Here is a 17,801-nt window from a genome sequence, read left to right as displayed (position 1 = left end):
CAGACTTCATGCCCAATGTGAGAGAAATGAAGAAAATATATCCTACCTGTGTCTCCTTTTCTGTGGTGGTTGTCCGAGACCTGGGTCAGAGTTTGAGTGGGGAACTAGAGGGCTTTTAAGTTCCCCACCTCATTAAAATATCGGGGTGGCGTAGTAGGGGTGTAAGTGTCGTTGTCAACCATGACACATCCCAACCCCCAGAAAGCACCAAAAGGGGTAGCAGCTAGAATGGAAACATGTATCTATCTGGCTATTGGTTCCATCTCTGTATGTACTACTGTGACCCTGAAGTACAAAACACAAACACATTTGAAAATGCAAACAAATTAGAGAACCAGACAATTTTGATAAAGTGTTAAAAGTTGGCCTTAAAATGTTCTGGGAGCATCTATGGAAATAAGGAGCACATAGAAGAATATATATATATCAAGTGTGTAGCCACACAACTGTAATTGTCTGAAATGAGATGGAAATCTGCATAACATGCAAAGTATGCCAGGAATTTGGAAAAAAGGAAATTGTACTTTGACCAGCCTCACCAATATAAGATTATCCCTCATTGCACACCAACTCCAGAGATCTACCGAGCGACAGTGACTGACACACCACTCGGCACACACTCCACAAGGACAGCACTGACACACATCAGCACGGGAAAAAGGTTTTTGTATACTTAGTTTATTTAATATTTTCCTATAGGACAGTATTTGTTATGTGCATTCAGTACTACTGTGCACCTACTGTATACATGCTTGGGTGCTTGTTGGCTTAGTTCTGAGGGAGAAGGGAATGAGGAGAGAAGTGTGTGGTAATTACACAATGCAGAGAGAATATTAAAAGTTTAAATTCACTGAGTAGTTCATAGCAGACTCTTTTATTTTATGTTTTTTTTTTTTTGATATAGCAGTGCTTGGGTGTTTTATGTGGGGCAAAAAAACTAAAGCATTACCTCTTCCATCAGTCCCGGTCTTTTAAATGAAATAATATAGAACAACCATATATAAGCATTTCCTCATTACTGAGATATATTCTGTACACCACACTTAATCTGATGCTGTTGACTCCTGAATTATTATTCTACTTTGACATCCTGACATTAGGAGACAAAAAGGTTAGTTAGGGACTTAGTCATCATGTAAACTGGGTAATGTTATTTAGTGTCTCTGCAGATCCAGCAATACAGTCCAGTGCACCTCAGGGAGGGACAAAATGATCTGTTTTACAGCAATTCTGCTCCTGATCCTGTGCCAAGGTGAGGTTAATTTATTCAAGCTTGATCTTCTCTGATGCCCTGAGGTTGTAGTGTTCCACCTATGTGGAAGACAAGTTTATATACATTCAATTAATGCGTGCTGGGGTCTATTATGGGTGCCACAACTCCGCTAGACTTGGAACTGTGTGCAAAGCACTAGTGTCAGGGGATCCACTCTTTCAGTAAAGTGTAGTGTTTGTATGTTGTGCTGTATGGACCAGGTGCTCAGAGGTGTTCAAATCTGGGGGTTGGGCACATACACCAAACTAGCCAAGTCCTGGCACTGAAGAGGAGCACAGAATTCAGTAAATGTAATGGATCTATAAATCTCGATTCTTTAACAAAGATAAATAATGTATAGCTGATAAATGAAAGAGTATGTTGAGAGGTTGAAGTAACATACCTCGTTCTAGGTCATCCAGTGATGCAGGTGTTAATGTCCCCTCCAATTAGTCTTTTTAACTGTAGATTGTAGTATGCAGATCACGAGTTAATGATTTAGGGTTATGATATTGTTTACAGAACCTGATCTTGGCACAGCAAGTTTTAAACTTTCCATTTGTATTATCAGTTACAAAGGCTTAGAACAATATCATTTTTTTTTCCCTGAAGCAATTTGATCCAGGCCCTTGCTTAATTGCAAATTGTTAATAACTCTCTCTCTCTCTCTCTCTCTCTCTCTATATATATATATATATATATATATAGTCTTACGTGGAACAATAACAATATTGTCCCTGTGACCTCGACGCTGCCATATTTTGAGAATTAAAAATCATTTATTTCTCTCTTTGTCAGTGGTGAGAGGCATTGGGGGCGGAGAGAAAGCCAAGGAAGGCGAATGGCCATGGATCGTGTCCGTGTTTTATAAGTCAAATACAGATAAAAGCTACTCATTCATATGTGGGGGCTCCCTTATCGGCCAGAAGTGGATCATCTCTGCTGCTCACTGCTTCCTAGACCGGGCTCCTGATGCGTTGAGTATTTCTTCATCCTAAGCACGGTTTCACGGGTACCCTGGTGAAACCCTGGTGGAACAAATATGTATTTCTTCTGATATATGATTTTGATAGATGAAGAGGAAAGAATGGGATTGCTGTGTGTGTCATGTGTATGATGCCATGAGGTAAACTTGGCTAATGTTTTTCCTTTCATACATGTAGGACAAATGAAGATAAGAATAAATATGTCTACAAAGTGCATCTTGGAACACTGCAAACGGATGCCATTGACACCAATGTTGTGATGAGGAAATTGAAAAGAATCATCCCACATGAAAAATACAGTTTGAACTCTGTGCACTTCGACATTGCAGTTGCGGAGCTTGAAGAACCAGTGGAAATGCATGACCTCATCAAAAACGCTGCCTTGGAGGCACCCAACAATGTAGATGTCAAGGACTGCATGATAGCTGGCTGGGGGAAGACGGCCCACAATGGTATGAGCCAATGTGCAAATCTTAGCTCTACTGTCCTAAAATGAAATCTTCCAAAGCATAGGCACAGATTCATCAATTCGTTTCTTAGCTAATTAGTTATTCTTTGTTGATATAAAACAAAAGGGTACAATAGCTTGTTTGCCAGGTATGCTACTATAGAGGTATGTTTTCGGTTTCAGTTTTATTTTATTACACAGACATTATTTGTAAAACAAAAAACTGCATATAGTGACAATATCATTATTTCAAGGGAGAACACCCTGATGAGAGAACTTTTGAACATAACCAAAATGTTCCAAAATATCTGGTCTACAGTTCAGTGGTAGTTATGGATAAATGAATGTGGAATGATAATGAACAAACGTAAACCTTTAACTGAGGAATAGAAAACAGGTAAAAAAAATATATGCAAATCAATTATTTACATGACAAAATCAAATCTGTGTTTGAAATGCATAAAACTATATAGCGTAATATGATGTACTATGGTACTTACTATGGTGCCTGTATTTTTCTGTAGAGAATGACAGTGAGTTTCAGAAAATAATATAGCAAATGTTGCTCTGGATCAAAAACCCAGTTAATATGATTAAATTGTTCATATAACATAAACTATTGCAAAATACTAAAGCATTATTTACTCTCTCTTTTTCAGGCCCTCTGTCCACTCATCTCCTGACATTGAAGGTGCCTATTGTGGAGCATTTAGACTGTGTCAATATGTACAAAGACATAATGCTCTCAAATGATGTTATCTGCGCAGGATATGTCACTGATTGCAGAGGAACTTACTATGTAAGTGTCTCTACTTTTACCTATGTTTTCCTTGACCTAACAAGGTAAAAGCCCAGAAAATGCAAAGGAAAGCACAGTGCAATGGTGCTAAAGCAAGTAAAGTTAAACATTATATGAAGTGTAGGAGATCCCTTAATATATGGTAAATTATGTATGCGCTATATATTTTTCATATACAAAAATTGCCCCTTCTTTCTAGATTCAAGAACCAACTGTAATTCATACATTTATTTTATATGTTAATAACATATGGTAGATGCTACCCTACGAAACATTTTAAACATACAAAAAAAATATATATGGTCCAAAATACATTTGAAATATACTTTAAACAAACAGAAAATGAGGCATTTTGTGGTTTACAGAACAAACATCAGGGTCAAAAATCATATGCCATATATTAAAAGTTTGGGTTGTGAAAGCAACCTATGTTATCTGAAATGAAGAAACAGTTCCCCAGAGGGTGTTGCGAAATTACCTTTCACTTTGGAGACACTTGAAAAACCTTCATGAACAAAGTCACTGTTAGACCCCTGTGTGCAGTCAGTCTGCCCTGTACTGCTGCTGTGCTTGAATTTGATTCATTCACCCAGCCTTCATTGCAATTCATGTATATACACTTGGAATATTATTGTATATGCAGTGAGAGAAACAGTAAAGACAGTGAGACAGGCCAAAGAGAGAGAAATGGAGGGATTAAAAAAGACAGTAGACCTCCAACAATCACCACCCAGTCTGCCCTGCTGTGTGATACCCTAAGAGGCCCTGTGATCAGAGAGAGGGAGGTAGAATAATACATCTTCAACTAAACACCCACCTAGGGAGCCTTTTTATTATTATTATTATTATTATTATTATTATTATTATTATTATTATTATTATTATTTTTATTATTATTTGTATTTCTTGGCAGACGCCCTTATCCAGGGTGACTTACAACATAAGTGCAAAACAAAGTGCAAAAATACAGTTAAGTAAAGGCATTAAACATTACAAATTCAATTTACATAAAACATAGCAATTCAAAATACATTTTACAACTTCCAATTTACACAGGCAAGTGAGGTCATACATCCTGGACAGTAAAGCCAAGTGCTGTCAAGATGTAGGGTCACAGTCAAGGGTTACGGGAAAGGGAGCATGGAGGAAAACAAACAAAAACACAAGAAGCAAAATGAAACTCTTTGAAGTGCTATCTAACAGGGATTAAAAGGACTAATATTACAAGTACCATCTGAACAGATGCATCTTGAGTAAGCGCTGGAATGAGGTCAGGGACCTGTTTTGACTTCGGTGGGCAGGTCGTTCCACCACTTAGGGTTCAGGGATGAGAAGGAGCGGCTCTGGAGGAAGGAGAGTGGAGAGGAGGGAATGTATGGAGAGACGAGCGTCTGAAGGTATCTTGGTGCAGTGTGGTAGAGACAGCTGTAGGTGAAGGTCAGTGTCTTGAACTGAATGCGTGCCGCTATCGGGAGCCAGTGGAGGGAGCGGAGCAGTGGAGTAGCGTGTGAATCGGGGCAGAGAGACACCAGACGAGCCGCAGAGTCCTGATGAGCTGGAGTGGCGGGTAGTGGATGCAGGCAGGCCGGCCAGGAGGGAGTTGCAGTAGTCCAGGCTGGAGTCGAGTAGTTGGTGAGGAAGGGACGGATTCGGCGTATGTTACTCAGGAAGAATCTACAGGTGCGTGTCAGCGTGGTAATGTGCTGGGTGTAGGAGAGAGCAGGATTGAGGGTGACTCCTGGATTTTTAGTGGAAGAAGAAGGAGAGAGTGTGGTGGATTCCAAGGGGATCGAGATGGAAAGGTTAGCAGAAGGTGAGGAAGAGGGGGAAAACAAGAGATCCAATTTGGAGAGGTTGAGCTTGAGGTGATGCAAGTGCATCCAGGAGGAGATAGCAGACAAACAGGAAGAGATATGAGAGGGGTTGAGGGGGTCAGAAGAGGGAAAAGACAGGAAGATCTGGTCATCATCAGCATAGAAGTGGTAGGAGAAACCATGGGATGTGAGTGTAGAGAGAGAACAGGAGGGGGCCCAGGATGGAGCCTTGGGGAATGCCTGTGAGGAGAGGTTGGGGGGTGGATGAGGAGCCTCGCCATGTCACTTGGTAGGACCGGTCACTGAGGTAGGAGGAGAACCAGGTGAGAGCAGTCCCAGAGATCCCAAGGTCTGTGAGGCAGGAGAGGAGGATGGAGTGATCTACAGTGTCAAATACTGTGGAGAGGTCAAGGAGGATGTGGACTGAGGAGAGAGAGGTGCCCGAGCACAGCTGAGGGAGTCAGTGACAGTCAGGAGAGCCGTCTCAGTGGAGTGAGCTGTGTGGAAGCTGGATTGCAGAGGATCAAGGAGTGAGTGTTGGGACAGAAATTCAGAGAGCTGACGGTGGACTGCCCGCTCAAGAGTCTTTGAGAGGAAGGGGAGTAGGGAGACAGGGCGGTAGTTCTGAGAAGAGGTGGGGTCAAGGGTTGGTTTCTTGAGGAGTGGGATTTTTTCCACATTATCCTGGGAGCTGCTCTGTGACATCCTTATACACAGGTAGGCTAGCTCCTATGACACACACTAATAAACACAAGAGTGCAGTACATTTGGGCTCAGCCACAGCTTAAACTCACCAATTCTCATGCTCCACCTCCCCTGCCACAGATAAGTCATCACTGATATATTATTATTACTCAATTCCTTAGCAGACACGCTTATCCAGGGTGATTTACAATTGTTATAGTTGTTATATATTTTTTTACATTCTACCCATTCATACAGCTGTGCTATTACTGGGGCAATCTAGGTAAAGTACCTTGCTCAAGGGATGGAACCCACAACACCAGAGTCCAGAGCCCTAACCACTACTCCACACTGCTGCCTATACATATATATATACTGTATATAAAATAATAATCCAAATGTATATATTTGAATTGCAATGAATGCTGGTTGAATTAATCAAATTAAAGCACAACAGCAGTAAAGCTCTCATGTCTTGTGAAAAAGGAAAATATGGTGTTTGTCCTGGGTGCAGTGTACTTGGGCTGGAGGCCAAGTGACTGACTGCACACAGTGACCTATCAGCGACATTGAAATCAGGCATTTTCAGTGTTTCAGTGTGGAAGGGTCAACACCCACTGGGGGAACTTTTTTGGAATTGTAAGATAACTATACGTTTGCTCTATATGGGGTGTGTGCAGTCAATAACTAGTTAAAGCAGTCTAGGGTCCAACCTGCCTTTGCAGTCTAGCATATATAATAATTGGGTGTTTTTAACTGTAGGATGTTTATCTATTAGAACACTCTTTAGAAGCTTTTATATTGGAGCGTGGTGTGATTCTCCATTTAAATATGCTTAGCAGACTTTTAGGGAACATTTACAATGTATAAGGTCCTCTAAGGCTTCTTTCTTTTCTCTTTCTCAGGGAGACTCTGGGGGCCCTTTGATGTGTAAAGTCTCTAACGCATGGGTTCAGGTTGGTGTTCTAAGTTATAGTGACAGCTGCCCATCTTATAATGATTACAAGCCATCAGTGTTCATCAGAGTGAAAAACTACATAGGTTGGATTAATACAAATACTGTTTAGTATGTTCCTGTCCTCATCAGCAAACAATGACTGCAATAATAATTTAGCTGATGCTTTTTCTAAAACAAAAAAGCAAAGTCTCATTTCATCCTATAGATGCATTTCTATTGAATGTCAAATAAAATTGCATTGATTTAAAACATTTGTGTTTTGTGGAAGCTTCAGTCGGATAAACTGCTGGAAGATGACAGCTTGGGAAGAAGCAAAGTGCTCCCAAACTGTTCAACCCCTGTTCACCAGCAGAGGGCGATGATGACTGTGTTACTGTTGCTAGAACTGGGTTGATTTTTCCGTTCTGGATATGAATTAACCACTCAACTGTATACACACCATGTACATTTGATCAGGATCAACTTCCAGCCACAGGGGTCTTCGCAAGCGAATTAAGTCCAAACTTAATTATATTAAAAAATTAAATTAGTCCTTTAGAACACAGAGCTTCATCAAAAACTATCGTTTTATCTCAGTATGATTATTCTAATGTAAAACCAATGCATTTTAAATGTATTCCAAACAACCAAAGCTTTTGAAATTATATATTTTTTGTTAACATAAAATATAAAGTAATACAGCACTGATGTACGTCTGCTGCCTACTTTTAAAGCAAACCCCACCGCACTAGCACCCAAGTCCAAACTTAATTATATTGTAGCAGTACAGTTGAGTAACGAGAAGGTTAATAACAAATTACATTGTAGCACCTTTATAAAAGGGGAAGGAAACCCCATTCATACGAGCCATGTGGTTTACTAGACGGAGGGTTTGGAGACAGGGCCCTATTTATCAAAGTTTCACAGTCTTATTTACACCTTTTTCTGAAATCAGGAGCGATTGATCAAACATGCAGTTCGAAATAGCGACAGTTCTAAAGACATTTCTGTTGGAAATTCATGCATAAATTAAAAAAGGGACAACATACAGGCCACTTATGAGACAGCACAAGAAAAAGGGAGCAAAGTTGATGCACGAATTGTGGATGAAGGCGAAAAGACACATTAAATCATTAATGAAGCCCGAATCAATTGCAAGGTAAAACACTATCCGTAATGTTTTTAGCAACCATTTGCAAGGTTAAATTATGATGCTGGTGGCCATTGAACGACAAATATTATAGGTTTCCTTTAACTATCAGACCCTGTTTCCTGTTAAATTCTTGAGTAAACTAACATTTGTTTTCCCGTATGAAACTGTACGTGTGTTTACAGTAGTTGTCTCAAGTACGTAATTTTCCAAAAGGAATTACTTTACCATTGTATGAAGTATAAATTGTTTTTGTTAAACTATACATGATAGTAACATGTATTTTAAGTGTGTTGAACAGTGTTTTCATAACATTGTTTCAAATAGTGCTGAACAGCAGTCAAAGAGGGCAAAGTGCAGCTATTTCTGCAGGGCTGAATAGTGAGAGATCTTCTTCAGTCCTACAGGAAGCCAACTCCAGTAACTTACATGAAGGGGGAAAAAACTTAAATTAAATTATGAAACTGTAGACTTATTTGTGAATGAGGACTAAAAATAAAATGATCCTAATTAGCAAACACTAGAAACATTTGTCGTATAGAAATAACATGGGACTAGGCAACAAAATAAAGGGGCATGTACATGATGTACAGAACAAATATTAGCAACACTGAAGGGAATTATCCAAAAAAAAAATGTATTTTGTTGCTGCCATTGTTGTTCTCAGCAAAGAAATGTAATTGTCTGCCCGTTTCACCAAAGTTGCTATACCTTGATGAAGCACACATGACATTGTTTAGTGGCTCACCATGCTGATCCCCTCCCGGTCTCTGGCACAATACAGTAGCATAAATTCCAAGCCCCATTTAGACGGTAATGTGCACTGGTATTCACAACTGAAGCATTAAAAATAAACATACTAAAAAAAAATCTCTCTGAGAGGTAGATTTCATATGATCGACCGAACATTTACACTGCCATTTCTGAGCAGGATCAAATTCTACCAGAGACAGAGATCAGAGACTTTTAATTATTTTAAATAGTAGGGGTTTTATGTTAAGTATAGAATTATATTAAAAAAACGTATTGAAGAAACAACTATTTTCTTACACAATTTAAAAAGTAAAATCTAAGCAAATTATTACTTCAATTAAGATTCAATTAAGTAATTGAGAGCTCGGTTGGAACAAAAACCAGTAGGGTAGGGGGTCCCCCAGGACCAGTTTGGGAACCACTGCTAAAAGGGATACTTAATACAGTGATTTTACATATAAAAACAAACACACAGCTCAGAGTTTCATGAGATGTTACTATTTTACATTTACTGTTAGAAGTCCCAGTTTTCTAATCCAATCACATACTTATAATAGTAATCATAATAATAATGGTATTAAAAAGTATATATTGGTGCCAATATTGGGAACAACATTGGGGACATGGATAGTGTGAGTAAAATGGATCTAGTTTACTTTAAAAATATAACTAAATAATAGAAGGCAATACAAATTAGTACAGAAATCACCTGAGACACTTTATGACAAACTGCAGGCCAGTTCTTCAGTTGTTTTTTGTTATTGTATGCATCAAATGCACTTACACTGAGGATCTCCACAATCATTTGTATGTCCTATACAAACACTACAGATACTGCTGCAGTACAGGGTTTGGCCTTTTGTTATGGCTTGGGCGGGTACAGCATTGTGCAACACTTGATAGTTTCGATCAACATACAGAAACACCCAATATTAACAAAGGCAGAGTCTCATGAAGCATTTTGCAATCGGATCTGTGACTGACAACCTTACAGACTGGTTCATATCGGAAAACAATGATTACAATAAGCACTGGCATGTGAACTATTACTGTAAATATAACCAAAACCAGTTTTTGACCAATTGTTGTATCTGTTGGTTTGAAGATAATTAAGGAAAGGTTACTAGGACTAAACTATAATCTGCAGTCCTGATATTTGTACTTTGCGTGGAATCAAATGCTCTAACGATTTCACTGTGGGGGCTTTGATTTTCTTCTTGTAAGATATCACTTTTTCCTATTTGGGCTGCTTGACGAGATGAAGCCTGAATGATTATAGACTCACACGTTCTGGGGATTTGTCAGTTGTTTGTCTCCAAATCACTATGATCTGGAACAATTAAGTGTTTTTGGAGTTTGATTACCGATTACATTTCAGCATGTACCACTGTCTAGGATGGAGATCCCAGAGTAAAACATAGGCAGGACTGATTGGTTGGGGAGGACTAGAATAATGCAGAATCCTAGTGTCTCAGCTGATCTGTCTGGATGATCCCATAACTCCTAATGTTGATTTCTATGTTGAAGTTATTGTCTCTTATTGTATAGGAGATTTTGGGAAAGGGGACAGTAAAGCAAAGCAGAGCCCTTCTGGCTGAAAAAACTGAATGAACGTTGATGTGTGAAAGGATGAACAGGGGAACAAAAGATGACTGATTTCCCACTAGAAAGAATACAACCAGATCTCCCACTCTGATGTGAAAAGAAGTCTTATAAATAGGTACTTTTTACTTGCATGTCCAGTAGCTGTGCATCTGGAGATGGCCTATTCGTTGGACACATTCTGCTGCATCCATGCTTTGAGATGTATATATGCTTTTATATGTAGGAGGGGTTGAGTTAAACACATCAGATCTGACAATGGAACCAATTTTGTTGGTGCAGAGAAAGAACTAAAAAAGAGCATTCTCTGATCTGAGTGAAAGTAGAATCCAAAGTGCCATGCTCCATGAAGGGGTCCAATGGAGTTTCAACCCACCAGCAGCCTCTCACCATGGTGTAGTATGGGAGAGACTTCTTTATTTATTATTTTTACATTTATTTTATTAATACAGGGAAAACCAACTGACACAGAGGTCTCATTTACAGTGGTGCCCTATATTACAACCATATACAATAAAACAAACAAAAACATAAACTTTTTTTTTTTTAATATATAGTTAAAACACTTTAAGAATTGCACACACAATTCACGGTAAAATGGTCACTCAACAGTCATTTACAACGGTCTCCTGCAGAGCATTCCATGAATGGGGGGCATTGAAGTGAATGAATCTCAGAATGAGCACAATTCATAGGTGCTTATTGTCCATCTTAATTTGAATGTAAGATAATTAGGTAGTTTCTGCAGGACAGCTTTATAAACAAACAATAATCAATGTCTGGCCCTTCTAGAAGATACAAAATCCCAACCAACAGAGGTGTATAAAAGACAATGGTGTGTACAAAAGCTTGCACCAGTAATAAAATGTAATGCTGTGTGATAGACAGAGTCTAAATTTTTTAAAACAGATGCAAAAGCATGCATATAAAGTATATTACCATAGTCCAGTATAGACATAAAGGTGGTCTGCACAATTTCCCTTCTATGTCTAGATGACAGACATGCTTAGTTTATATATACACTCACCTAAAGGATTATTAGGAACACCTGTTCAATTTCTCATTAATGCAATTATCTAACCAACCAATCACATGGCAGTTGCTTCAATGCATTTAGGGGTGTGGTCCTGGTCAAGAAATCTCCTGAACTCCAAACTGAATGTCTGAATATGAAAGAAAGGTGATTTAAGCAATTTTGAGCGTGGCATGGTTGTTGGTGCCAGACGGGCCGGTCTGAGTATTTCACAATCTTCTCAGTTACTGGGATTTTCACGCACAACCAATTCTAGGGTTTACAAAGAATGGTGTGAAAAGGGAAAAACATCCAGTATGCGGCAGTCCTGTGGGCGAAAATGCCTTGTTGATGCTAGAGGTCAGAGGAGAATGGGCCGACTGATTCAAGCTGATAGAAGAGCAACTTTGACTGAAATAACCACTCGTTACAACCGAGGTATGCAGCAAAGCATTTGTGAAGCCACAACACGTACAACCTTGAGGCGGATGGGCTACAACAGCAGAAGACCCCACCGGGTACCACTCATCTCCACTACAAATAGGAAAAAGAGGCTACAATTTGCACAAGCTCACCAAAATTGGACAGTTGAAGACTGGAAAAATGTTGCCTGGTCTGATGAGTCTCGATTTCTGTTGAGACATTCAGATGGTAGAGTCAGAATTTGGCGTAAACAGAATGAGAACATGGATCCATCATGCCTTGTTACCACTGTGCAGGCTGGTGGTGGTGGTGTAATGGTGTGGGGGATGTTTTCTTGGCACACTTTAGGCCCCTTAGTGCCAATTGGGCATCGTTTAAATGCCACGGCCTACCTGAGCATTGTTTCTGACCATGTCCATCCCTTTATGACCACCATGTACCCATCCTCTGATGGCTACTTCCAGCAGGATAATGCACCATGTCACAAAGGTCGAATCATTTCAAATTGGTTTCTTGAACATGACAATGAGTTCACTGTACTAAACTGGCCCCCACAGTCACCAGATCTCAACCCAATAGAGCATCTTTGGGATGTGGTGGAACGGGAGCTTCGTGCCCTGGATGTGCATCCCACAAATCTCCATCAACTGCAAGATGCTATCCTATCAATATGGGCCAACATTTCTAAAGAATGCTTTCAGCACCTTGTTGAATCAATGCCACGTAGAATTAAGGCAGTTCTGAAGGCGAAAGGGGGTCAAACACAGTATTAGTATGGTGTTCCTAATAATCCTTTAGGTGAGTGTATATATATATATATATATATATATATATATATATATATAAAAAAACTGAACTTCAATTTTCTCAACAACTCAATAATGTGGGTTTTAAAAGATAGTTTGTCATCTAACCAAATGCCAAGGTATTTGTATGAAGTGACACATTCTAAAACCAAATTGTCCAGAGTTGTAATTTAAACATTTTCCAAACTAATGCTTCTAGACCTTGAGAAATCCATATACTTTGTTTTGATTCCATGTAAAACCAATCTAAGATCAATTAAAGAATTTATCAGGTCAGTGAGACAGGTTCTCAACTCTGTTATTCACTAACAAACTCTGGATGATGAGAGACTTCAGACCGTTTTATGTGAAGCAGAAGCAATATTGAACATCCACCCAATCACGACTGTATCATCTGATGCACATTACCTAGAGGCTCTTACTCCAAACCACATTCTCCTTTTAAAATCAACTCCTATTCTCCCTCCTGGTGTATTTCTCAAATCATATCCCTATGCCAGGCACCATTTGGAAACAAGCCCAATATATGGCTGATTTGTTTTGGAGGAGATGGACACAAGAATACCTCACTGTTCTGCAAGAGCGGCAGAAGTGGTCAAAAGTCAGAAGCAACTTCAAAATTGGAGATATCATCATGGTGGTTTATGCCATAGCCCCCCGTTCTTCATGGCCACTGGCAAGAGTGCTGGAGACTAAAACTAATTCAAAGGGATAGGTCCTGTCAGTCAAACTCCAGACCAAGACCATCGTTATAAGTTAGGACTTCTGCTAGAATAATGGGCCCATCATCCAATGAGGATGGATCATAGTCAACACTTAATGTATACATATATTGTTGCACTACAGCACATTTAGGCTCCTTTATGAAATGTTATGTAAGTAATTGTTTTCTGTTATGTTTCAAACAATTAGTGTCTGAATTTGTAGGAGCCAAATTAACCATTTACCTTGTTTTTATTGTTTGTGTGTGTATTAAATATCTTGTGAATAGAGGCCAGAGAATACACTTAAGTGGCCTGGGGAGGTGTGGCTGAGAATAGTGGCAGACAGTCTTTTGACCACACGCTTCCCTGAAGAAGCTAGACATGTTGCCATAATCTTTCATTTATCTTTGTAATCCTCAGTTTATATACTTGAACCTTCCTTATATTTTATGTTTTGTATGTCTTGGATCATTTTTTCACTATCAAATCAAATTCTGGACATTACTTTTTTTACCAATTTTGGGGTTTCAGAGTGTGTTAAAACCGGTCCCATTTTTGGTCACCACAGTGGATTATATTGGAAATAAAAGAAAACACAAGAAGGAAAACATGAAATTACTCAATACTACAATATTTCTTATACAGCAAGAGACATCATTCACACAATGTATTAACCCATTATACTGTATAACACACTGTAAGGATTAGACACACAATTAAACACAAGATGTAGAGGAACAAGAATGTTTTACTTTACAATAAGTACCACTTTCAGACATTAACTAATATGTTAGTTAACATGAACAAACCAGTAACTAATGCATCAACAAGTCATGAAAAATAATTTGGTAATGGTACCCAATGAATTATCATGACTCATTTCAAGGACGACATATTTAGATGTTTGTTAATCCTAAAAGTTGTCAACATAGTCACCAGATTTCCCATAACAAATGTAATGATCTTATGAAATAACATTCCCAAAAATGTGCCAATTGTGGAATTCTGAATCAAAGCAAAAGACTGAAACAGTGCTCCACATGCAAAATAACTGCACTGCTCTACAACATGTCAAACACATCACTGGGCTGATCACAAAAGAGACTGTGCTTGTTTGCCAAAACCAAATTAACAATATTCACGTATGAAAGCTAGTGCTCACATTTCTTCTCCCGCCCAAGTAAACCAACACTCCACTGTCACGTCATTAGTGGGAAGGCAATGTCTTGTTGAATGTTATTTGCAGGGCAAGAGAGTTCACGCTCGATGAGATACCGGATCTCAAGTGTGCATCATTGATTAACCGTGGAAAAATTTGTATTTACTGGATGTGATGTTGAGAAATGTTTTACAGATCCTGGATATGCCTGATGCACTAACACTGTGGCTGCAAATGGAATGAATATACCATACACTGGATGGATTGAAGTTTCTTTCAAGCTTGCTTCTGAAGCTGCTCACTCAGATGAGTTACTGATCCCAGTGCTTGTCATGAAAGGTACACATCTCTCTCACCCCATTATAAGATTTAATGTAATTTAGCAGATTGTAAAGAGTATGGAACAGGAGCAGTCACATAGCAAAATTATTGGTCAGTTGAATCAAACTGTGAAAGCAGCTTTTCCCAGCCTTAAGAAACACAAAGTCAGTGCCTTCATAAAACTGATTGTTTTGAGCCAGTCAAAACAGCAAAAGAAGAGCAAGTCATTGTCCCAAAACACAGCAGTGTTCAAATCCAGTGTCATGTGTACTCACAGCCTTTCAAAGATGACTCAACTCTCATGTATGAGCCAGATATTAATCCTCAGTTGGAAAGGACTTGAACTGTGAGACCCTATTTAAACAAAAAAAAATGTACTTCACCGCACATATACATTATTGTGTATAATGTTACCGATCATGACATCACGTTAAGAGGGCAAACACTAATTGGAACAGTACAGCCAGTGAAAACAGTCTTTCCTGCTATAATCTTAGGCATCCCACCTCTCATTCACAGCGCACATACTGACATGACTCAAAATGCTGCAATCACTGAAGATGTGTGGGATCTGCCTGTAGACCTAAGTCACCAGAGTGAACATAAGAAACAGATTGTACAGCAGATGATCAGAGAAGAGTGCCATTCATTCTCAAGGTCAGATATTCACATTGGTTGCATTAAAAACCTACAATTGAGCATTGCACTGAAAGATACTGAGCCAGTCTCACACACATATATGTCTGTCCCCAAGCTTTTATATTATGAGATGAAAGAGTATTTGCAGGATCTCATAACACAAGGCTGGGTTGAGAAGTCTACTTCCCCGTATTCTTCCCTCCTAGTGTGCATCAGGAAAGACTTTGCATTGATTACCAAGACTTAAATTGGAAGACATATCCAGATCACCAACACATCCTCAGAGTCCAGGACATCATAGACATCCTTGGAGGTAACTGTTGGTTCACCCTAATGGATCAGGGAAAAACATATCACTATGGGTTTATAGCAAAGGAAAGCAAGCCTATGACTGCCTTTGTGACCCCCTGGGGGCTATATGAATGGGTGAGGGTCCCATTTGGATTGATGTATGCCCCTGCAGCCTTTTAGCGTTGTATGGAAGAGTGCTTGGAAGGTCTAAGGGATGAAATCTGCATACCATACCTCGACGACACCTTGGAAATTCAGCAAAACCTTCAAATCCCATGTCAATGTAAGAACAGTGCTGAAACACCTCAGAGAGCATGGCATTAAACTAAAGTCAAGTAAGTGTGACCTTTCCAAACCTGAAGTCTGCTACTTCAGACCTATTGAGCTACTACAGGCAATATATTTGAGACTTTTCCCATATAACCAACCCCCTTTATGACCTGCTTAAGGCAAGTCCAGGACATGGCACTCCTGTACTGCATAGTGCTAGAACAGCCAAGTCAAAGAACAAACCCAGTTGCACGCCTTCTAGTAAACCAATTATTTGGACTGACCTGCACCAGAGCACACTAGAATGGCTCATTGAATGTCTGCTACACCCACTTTTCACAGCCATGTATTCTACACACAGACACATCTAACCAAGGCCAAGGAGCAGTTTTATATCAAAAGAAAGACGGAAAACTGCCCTAGATAATGCTGAGAAAAACTACCATCTCCATTCAGGAACGCTCAAATTCCTCGCCCTGAAATGATCAATCATAGAACAATTTTGAGACTATTTCTATTATGCCCAAAGTTTTTAGTGACAATAATCCACTCACATATGTTTTGTCTACAGCCAAGTTAAATGCAACAGGGTGCAGATGGGTAGCCAAACCAGGTAAAGAAAACATTGATGAGGACACGTTGCCGATTTACATTAAAACGATGATGAAAGAGTGCTCTGAGGAACTGCCTTCTGATGCTATCGGAGCCACAGTCCAAGCTGTGAAGGTGCAAAAAGAATCCAGCATCCTCTGGTCCTTGTCCATCTCAGCATCTGGTGAGTGTCCCTCAACTAAAACTCCATCCACAAACATACCTGTCTTGCCTCTGTGAAAAGAGGAATTGAGAGATGCACAAGAGAATGATCAGAGTATTAGTCCTGTTCTTAAATGTAAACAGTCAGGATCTAAGCCACGAGTAAAAGAGCTTACAACACTCAGTGCTAAAACTGCCTGTTTCATGAGTGGGAGAAACTAATATTGGATGATGATAATATCCTGCAGCACAAAACAACAGCCTGCACACAATTAGTCCTACCTGAGCAATACAAAGCTACAGTGCTTAGAAAACTCAGTAACAAGATGGGCCATCAAGGTATCGACCGTACCACATCCCTTGTGCAAGACCGTTTCTTTTGGCCATATATGCAAGCTGACATTGAGTATTACATCACAAAAGCCTGCACCTGTCTAAAACAGACAAAGCTCTGTCATGAAATACAAGCACCGCTAGCAAGTATTGTGACCACTCAGTCTTTCGGACTTAGATCGATTTACTCCATCTTGACAGATGCAAAGAAGGATATGAGTATATTCTCATCATCAAAGATCAATTTACTCATTTTACCCAAGCATATGCAACCACATCTAAGTCAGGCAAGACTGCTGCAGACCACATCTTTAATGATTTTTCATTAAAGTTTGGCTTTCCTCCTCGTATTCACCATGATCAAGGTGGAGAGTTTGAAAATCAACATTTTGCACAGTTACAGAAGTACTGCGGTGTTGCCGGCTCCAGAACGACGCCCTACCACCCACAAGGGAATGGACAGGTGGAGCATTTTAATAGAAAACAATTGCAAATGCACAAAACACTCACAGAAACACAAAAGTCCAATTGGAAAGAATCACTGAACAAGTTACTGTACACCTACAACTGTATCACTGGATACTCTTCATTTTACTTGTTATATGGGAGATCTTCAAGACTACCAGTCAACATGCTTTTTGGGCTGAACTCTGAGACAAGTGTCA

The 17,801-nt window shown here is 39.5% G+C and overlaps 1 protein-coding gene across 1 annotated transcript; it reads left to right on the top strand.

Annotated features, from left to right (window-relative positions):
* Positions 1 to 584: 584 nt before the first annotated feature.
* LOC136768824 (plasma kallikrein) lies at positions 585 to 7,126 on the top strand. Its single transcript, XM_066723205.1, has 6 exons — positions 585 to 661; positions 1,159 to 1,252; positions 2,051 to 2,228; positions 2,416 to 2,690; positions 3,346 to 3,485; positions 6,889 to 7,126. The coding sequence occupies exons 2-6, from the start codon at positions 1,210 to 1,212 to the stop codon at positions 7,048 to 7,050; spliced, it is 798 nt and encodes a 265-aa protein (XP_066579302.1). The 5' UTR covers positions 585 to 661; positions 1,159 to 1,209; the 3' UTR covers positions 7,051 to 7,126.
* The last annotated feature ends 10,675 nt before the right edge of the window (positions 7,127 to 17,801 follow it).

Source organism: Amia ocellicauda, chromosome 14 (genome assembly GCF_036373705.1).
Source record: "Amia ocellicauda isolate fAmiCal2 chromosome 14, fAmiCal2.hap1, whole genome shotgun sequence".
NCBI classification, from domain to species: Eukaryota; Metazoa; Chordata; class Actinopteri; order Amiiformes; family Amiidae; genus Amia; species Amia ocellicauda.
The sequence above is the reverse complement of the archived record's forward strand: the minus strand, read 5'-3'. Positions and strand labels throughout refer to the sequence as shown.

Bases quoted from the DNA above. Each gene is read 5' to 3' on its own strand.
- LOC136768824 (XM_066723205.1), top strand. From the start codon at position 1,210: ATGATCTGTTTTACAGCAATTCTGCTCCTGATCCTGTGCCAAG. The intron at 2,691-3,345 runs GTATGAGCCAAT...TCTCTTTTTCAG, and splicing joins GGGGAAGACGGCCCACAATG to GCCCTCTGTCCACTCATCTC. The intron at 3,486-6,888 runs GTAAGTGTCTCT...TCTCTTTCTCAG, and splicing joins ATTGCAGAGGAACTTACTAT to GGAGACTCTGGGGGCCCTTT.